General features: G+C 48.1%; 1 protein-coding gene across 1 annotated transcript; it reads right to left on the bottom strand.

The window, feature by feature from the left end:
- Positions 1–384: 384 nt before the first annotated feature.
- Positions 385–5,368, bottom strand: CD1D (CD1d molecule). Its single transcript, XM_036836418.1, has 5 exons — positions 4,705–5,368; positions 4,130–4,408; positions 3,337–3,615; positions 2,281–2,377; positions 385–2,179 (listed from the first exon to the last, which is right to left on the bottom strand). Exons 1-5 carry the CDS (start codon positions 5,282–5,284, stop codon positions 2,158–2,160), a joined length of 1,257 nt encoding a protein of 418 aa, XP_036692313.1. The 5' UTR covers positions 5,285–5,368; the 3' UTR covers positions 385–2,157.
- Positions 5,369–7,313: the final 1,945 nt, after the last annotated feature.

Here is a 7,313-nt window from a genome sequence, read left to right as displayed (position 1 = left end):
CATTTGTAAACATTTGCTCCCCACAGCATTTGTGAGATAAACTATCTCAGTCCATTTGGGCTGCTATAACAAAATACCATAAACTGGGTGGCTTAAAAACAATAGAAATTTATTTCTCATAGTTCTGGAGGCTGGGAACTCCCAGATTAAGTGAGGGTCCACTTTCTGGTTCATAGACGGCAACTTCTTGCTGTGTCTTCACATGGTGGAGGGGATAAGGACCTTTTTTTTATTATTTTACATTTTATTATTTTACATTTTTATTATTATACATTGGAGTATAGTTGATTTACAATGTTGTGTTAGTTTCAGGTGTATAGCAAAGTGATTTAGTTATACCTATACATATATCTATTCTTTCTTAGATTCTTTCCCATATAGGTTATAACAGAATATTGAGTAGAGTTCCCTGTGCTATAGATAAGGACCATTTTTATAAGGGCACTAATCCCATTCGCAAGAGCTCAGACCTCATGATTTAATCTCCTCCCAAAGACCTCACCTTCTAATACCATCACCTTGGGTATTTGGTTTTCAACATATGAATTAGCGGGGGTTGGGGGGCGGGGGACACAGGACATAGACGTTCAATCTGTAGCATGATCAGGACAGACATTATTATCTCCATTTGGCACAGGAATAAAGTGAGTCAGAGGAGACTATGGTCTCCTGATCCAGTGCACTTGCTTGTTCACCTCACTGTATCTCTACTTCCTGCTTCAATTTCCCCTCCCTCTAGGAAGCCTTCCCTAACTAATCTCAGGCCAACATTTTCACTTAGCATTCTGAGGAATCCATTGCTTAGCACTGTACAATACCTGCAAACAGCAGTTCTCTAACTGAACATCAGAATCATCCGAGGGCTTGTTAAAACACAGGTTACTGGTCCCCACTCCCAAGATTTCTCATTTCAGTAGGTCTCATCTTTTGGGGGGGTGGCCCAAAATAATTTGCAAGTTTCCAGCTGATAATGAGGCTACAGGTCAGGAAACCACAGTTTCGGAACCATTGATTTAGAAACTAGCTGGATTTCCACCCACATCCTAGGTTCAACCTGAAAGTGCAACATAGAAAATGCCAAGTCTTAATTTTCTCAAGCAAAGACTTCAAAAGTTTAGTCTCAATTTTTCTGGATGTTCGAGGGCCTTGAGTGCCAAGAGACGACTTCCCTGATAGCTAACAGATGATTTTTAACTTGGCCTTCTCATTTTTTTGGCATCAGGAAGGGCTGCTGTTCCTCTACATTTCCTGCTTCTTTTCTCTAGGCTAAGAATAGAGCAGACAGTGGGGCCATCATCACTAGCGCTCACGTCTACCCAAATGGGTTCAGCCCAGCCCACATATTGTCTCATTCAATAGCTATAAGTAGGACCACTTGAGAAAAATATCCCTACCAAAAGTAGCTTTTTCTACATAATATAAATACACCATGATTTCTCCTCTTTTAATCAAGTTACGCCAAGTAAAAAGCTTGAGACACCTCTGTTTCTTACAGCCTAATTTTCTTTTAAAGAGAAAATGTCCCTCTTTATAACTCCAAATTCACAATAGAAACTAGGTCCTGAAACTGCCGATATGTCATTCAGGACAAACTTTTTACATTAGAGACACAAACTGGGAGCCCCAGGGTTGTCATCAGCCAGCAGAGGTGTATTTGGGGTATCCCACACCCCAAATATTGTAAAAGTTTGAGTCAACACATTAATATCAGGCGTGTTCACATATAAACCTAGACTTCCACTTTTCTTGAAAAAAATGTGGGTTACAGCCAAGCCAGGGTCTTACTTTATACTTGATAGCAAACAGCTGGACCTGTTTCCTTTGGACAGGAAAAGTGCTTTCCAGTTCACTGCAGATTCCATCATTCAAATAATGACCACACACACACACACACACTTACACCCCAGCCTTTATCTGCTTGTCCCTGAGAGGTATCTGAGTTTGCACTTCTGTTTTTACAGAACCACGTGGGCTTATACACTTGTAATATACTGAAAAAGAACTTAAATCCTCTTAGATAAAGTGTTCAAAGGACGTGACAAAAGCTGCCTTATGATTGTTCTCTGCTTCTTCAAGGTAGCTGTCTTTCACCCTCAGATTCTGAGCACTAAAGCCCTGAAATCCTGAGGTCCAGACAGACAGGTGTGGTGAGGACAGTCACAGGATGTCTTGATAGAGGCTGTGAGAGAAAACAAAGAGAGAGACCATAAGGAAAGGGGGAGAGGAGAAGATATGGGGAGAGAAGTTGAGGGAAGGAGGAGATGGAAAGGAGAGACTTACCGGTGCTTCTTAAACCAGAATGCGAAGCCTCCACCAATCAGAAGGAGGGACAGCAGTATTGCCATGGCAATCAAGCCCACAGAGGCATGGCTCCGGTCTGTTTGAGGGAACACAGGATGTGCCTCATCCCAGAATCCCGCCCTATTTCAAGTCCCCTGGTATAAGCACGTGTGAGGGTGCCAGGTGTTTCTTATTTCCTCCCCCACTTAATGTGCCCACTTGTATTCCTCTGAAGTTTAGGTGCCCCGTCTTTTCTCAGGGTCTGGGCATCCATAATTCGGTTCACTTCAGCATATGCTAGTGCAATATATAGGGGAAGGCACCAGTTTTGTTGCTAGGCAGACCTGAGTCTAAATCCAGCTCTTCTAGTTTCTAATGATGAGACTCAGGGCAGTTTACTTGACCTAGCTTAGCCTCAATTTCTCATCTATAAAATGAAAATAATAGTACCTGCTTCAAAGGATAGTTGGGATGATTAGTTGAAATGCTGTATGCAGAGTGTGCAGCTCACACAGAAGAAGCACTCAATAAACCACAGCTATCTCTGTTACCCTGCCTTTCAAAGTCCCCGGTTCTCTCTTCTGGGGAACAAATCCTCCTGGGATTCTGTACTTGCTGCCTATTCACTCTTCATCGCGGTGCGCGGGCCTCTCACTATCGTGACCTCTCTTGTTGCGGAGCACAGGCTCCAGACGCGCAGGCTCAGTAGTTGTGGCTCACGGGCCCAGTTGCTCCGCGGCATGTGGGATTTTCCCAGACCAGGGCTCGAACCCGTGTCCCCTGCATCGGCAGGCAGATTCTCAACCACTGTGCCACCAGGGAAGCCCAGTCTGGTGGGTTTTTTTTTTTTTTGTATATGGAACACCTTGTCTCAGTCCTTTTTGAGTTCAGATTTTTATTCCTCTCCTTTCAGAATCCTCTCCTTCTATCCCTCCTGGTATGGGGCTTCATTTCCTCCATCTTGGGTGTGTCCACTCCCTCCCCTTCCCCAGTCCCTCCCTCTATGCTTGAGGACCGTCTCCTCCCATTCCCAGCTGGGCCCCGGTTCTATCTCACCCCAGTAGAGGATGATGTCCTGGTCTCCTAAACTGCTGTGCTTCACTCGGCAACTCAGACCAGTCGCCTCCCCAGCTGTCACATCCAGGGTTACTCGGAGATACCAAGTCTCATCAGCGTTGGGCACAATATCTCCTTGCTGAGTGCCAGACTGCTCCTGCTCGCCCCTCATCCACGTCACCCACACGGGTTTTGGGTAGAATCCTGAGACATGGCACACCAGCAGCAGACGGCCAGGCCCAGGACTGGGGCCACTGGACAGCCAAGCCTCGGGCTTCACTGTATCCAACAAGGGAATGAGGGATCTTAAAGTGAAGACTGCATTAGAGGCTCTGGGCCTCATAGCAGGCTCATTCGTCCTACATTTCCACCTCTGGAGATGAACTCCCACAACTTCAGTCCGTTTATACTAGCTTCTCCAGGAAAGGCTTCTCTGATCCCCATTCCCTTTCCTGATCCGGTCTACTGTAAATGCCCCTTCTCTGTACTCCCAGGGCACCCTGTGTTCAGCTGCAACATATGTAGCATGTTTCAAACACTGCTTGAACTGTTCATCTGTCTTATCATCTTCCCCCTCAAGCAGAGATCCTGCTTGACCCCCAGTGCTTATTTAATTCAATTCATGGAACCCAAAGGGCGCTCAGTTAATGTCTGTGGAATGAGTAAATACCCTCACACCTTATCCATCCCCTTCTCTCCCCATGATGCTCAAAGGGATGTGAACCCTGGAATGAAAACCCCAGATGGAGCCCAGAGTGGAGGGGAGGGCAGGAGGTGACAGAGGCAGGCTGACCTTGCTTCTCCAGCTCGGACTTCCCTGTCTCCAGGATGCCTCTGAGAAATCGGGGGCAGATGTCGTGGAGGAGCCACTGCGCTGTTTCCCTGGTCCCTTGGTCCTGGTTGAGCACCGTGCAGGCCATCTGGCCCCAAGGTGGGGCATCTGGAGCTGACACCCAAGACGTTCCCTGGAAACTCAGGACATCTCTTCCTTGAAATGCTACACGGATGAAGCTTTCTGAGGTGTTCCCCGGGAGCACCTCACATCCAGCAGATACCTGGATCTCAAAGGGGTCTGAGGAGAGGAATGGAGAGAGAGCTATGAAGGGCTTAAAAGATTGAAAAGGGTGGAAGAAATTGGCGTGAGGTTTACACTGGGGACCCAGAGTTCATGTAAATGAGAGTGGGTGACCTGTAGCAGGAGGAACAAGGGGTATTTTGACAAGTCAAGCTGAGACCTCTCAGGCAGCAGTGGAAATCAGAAGGGAGAGAGGAGAGAATCTTATCAGGTGGGGCCAGAACCTCCCGGCTGGGCTCCTGCGTCCACTGTCTCCCCCGGGCAACTCTCCACGATCCCATCCCTCAGCTCACAGTCGATGTGCAGCATTTTGACGAATTCCCGTATGTCCCTGGTGAAGCTTCTGCGATAAACCTGAAATGTTTGTTGCAGCTGCTCCCACTGCTGGTCGCTGAATGTGCCCTGGGACCAGGGCTTCAGGAAGCAGATGGTGTCCGAGTCATTGCGCCAAGTGTAGGCCTGCAGGTCCCTCAGCCACGCCAGGCCATCCGTACGCATCCAGCTGCTGTTGGCGAAGGACGAGATCTGGAGGCAGCGGAGGGGGAAATGCCTCTGCGGGGCTGGAGAGAACGCAGGTCGGAGGGGCCGAGGGAGCGGTTGGCAGAGCAAAGAAGGGAGGATAAGGAAGAAAAAAAGAAACAAACAAACAGATGGGCTTGGTAAGGAGGGGTGACGTCTACTAGCTCTGAGCCAAGCTCCCTCTCCCGGGGCCGAGAAGCAGGAGGCGGGGAGCATCAGGTTCTCGGGCGGGTGGATCAAGCTCCCGACTTTCCAAGGTGCATCTGTCTCCACCCTCCCGCAGCGAGCGTCGGCCCCTTTCCCAGCCCGGCTCCCTCTCGAAGCCCTCCACCCGGGCGCCCCTGTTCCACTCATCCTCAGAACTTCCCTAAATCTGGGGGAGCCTCCAGAACAACAGAAACAGCGGGCACCCCACGTCGCTGGGCGTGGGAACCTCGCGGAGCTGCTAACTCTGCTCTCAGACCACGGACCTCAGGCTCCTCCCCCGGTCCCTCCCTCCTCCCCGCCCCCCACGCCCTCCCACCAGCCCCTGGTTTCCGCAGGCCCCGAACAGCCTGAACTTGACCAGGTTGCTGGCCAATTCCCAAGCCTGGACGCAGGCAGGACTCCCATTCTGGCTTGCCCGGGGTTTGCTTCCAACCCAGTCCAGTCCAGGGGTCCCTTTTTCATCTGCCAGATGGTCTGTCTCCTCGTTAGGTGTTTGAGCTGCAAAGAGCCCTGGTCGGTGTCCTAGGAATCCTGACACAGTCACTCAAGCGTTTCTCACAAACGGCTTGTCTAAATCTCCTTTTTCATCGTAGAGTTAAGGATAGCATGTGGAAAACTTTATAACCACTCTGTAAGTTTTAAAAACAGGACATAAAGTTGTATCTATCGTATAACTTCTACCATGTTAAAAATGCAAAAAAAAAAAAAAAAAGTTTTTAAGTGAGAGGGAAGTCCATGGCTTAGCAGTGGTTGTCCCTAGGCGGAGAGACTATGGATGATTTCAATCTGCTTTACATTTTTTATGTCTTCCAAAATTTCTACAAGTGCAAACATCACATTAATAATAAAATAATAATATTAACCCTAATTTTCTCAGTTCTACGTTGAGCGGATTGGACTGGGTTGGCTAAGATTTTTCAGGCTTTAATATCCCAAGATGCTTCCACCTCAGTGTCCCCATCCCCAGCCCCTCTTTCCTCCTGTCATGGTCCCTGCATCCACTCCTCCATTTTCTCTGTCTTGCCTGACTCCTTTTGGAGGAGTATCCCTAGACTCTCCTCTTCCTCCCCTCCCATCTCCCACCTGGTCTCTGCCTGCTCACTTTCTCCTCTGGCTCCTCACTCATTCACTCTCCAAATATGAACTTCTGTTTGAAAGAACAGAGACAAGATTATGATGCATACCTAGACAGCCAGCTTCCTACTTCTCACACTGAAAATAAAAGCAACAAGACCTAGCGGTTCAGAACTTCAGATCACGGTGAGAAAAGAAGGCCCCTCTTTGGTGAGTCTGAACCTGGGCAGCACCCTGGCACCTCCCCCACCACTTCTTTTATCCAATCCATCGGCAACTCTCCTCTATTTTACCTCTTTTGAAATATCTCTTGTGTGTGCTCACTTGTCTACATTTCCACCTCCACCACCACCCTATCCTTTTGCCCCACCTCCTGAAACAGCTTTCTCAGGATATGGCCTACAAGACTGTGTGCCGTCTGACCTTGGTCTACTTTGCAGCACCATCTCTCACCTTAGTCTCACTTGTACTGGACCATAATAGCTGATATGCTTTCAGTTCCTCTAATATGCAAAGCTTCTTCCTGTCTGAGGTCTTTGCACAAATAATTCCTTCTGTTTAAAGCTCTTGGCCTCCTCCTCCCCTCACTCCCTTACAATCCACAGTTATTTCCTTCCTTCTCAGATCTCAGCTCAAAAGTCATTTTCTCAGGGGAGTCGTCTCAGACCTCCCAGACTGTGTGAACAAAGGCAGAAGAACTAGGTCAGCCCCATCTCCACTCCTTGTACACCAGCTAGCTTTGTAAACCTTTCCTCCCGGCACGTATCAGAGCTTGTAATTATAGACATGTTCACAAGTCTGTCTCTCTGTGTCTTCTCCTCAATACACTAACGAGGGGCCAGAATTCAAGGATCATGTTTTCTTCCCATTCTGCCAACATTAACGCTTCCATTCTCCCTCACTCTGCTGTGGTGAGAGCCCTAAAGAGAATAGGCTTCTGCTGCTGCTTCTGCTTCTAGGCTGGCATCTTGGAGATAGCCCTTACCCAGCCTATCTTCTGATGCTTAATGTTGCCCCAAAGCTGTTTGCGATAACATGGAAAAATTATTTCTAGTATTTCAAGTAAGGGGTTAAGTGATTAAATCAGGATACAAAATTGCCC

This window comes from Balaenoptera musculus, chromosome 1 (assembly GCF_009873245.2).
Source record: "Balaenoptera musculus isolate JJ_BM4_2016_0621 chromosome 1, mBalMus1.pri.v3, whole genome shotgun sequence".
In the NCBI taxonomy this organism is placed as follows: Eukaryota; Metazoa; Chordata; class Mammalia; order Artiodactyla; family Balaenopteridae; genus Balaenoptera; species Balaenoptera musculus.
This window is presented reverse-complemented; position numbering and strand designations above follow the sequence as displayed.

What these genes read in the sequence shown, in the direction of transcription:
- CD1D (XM_036836418.1), bottom strand. Translation starts at nt 5,284, where the DNA reads ATGAGTGGAACAGGGGCGCCCGGGTGGAGGGCTTCGAGAGGGAGCCGG. An exon ending in GGACATCATCCTCTACTGGG is followed by an intron (nt 2,378 to 3,336) that starts GTGAGATAGAAC and finishes TCCCTCAAACAG; the next exon opens with ACCGGAGCCATGCCTCTGTG. An exon ending in TTCTGGTTTAAGAAGCACCG is followed by an intron (nt 2,180 to 2,280) that starts GTAAGTCTCTCC and finishes TTTCTCTCACAG; the next exon opens with CCTCTATCAAGACATCCTGT.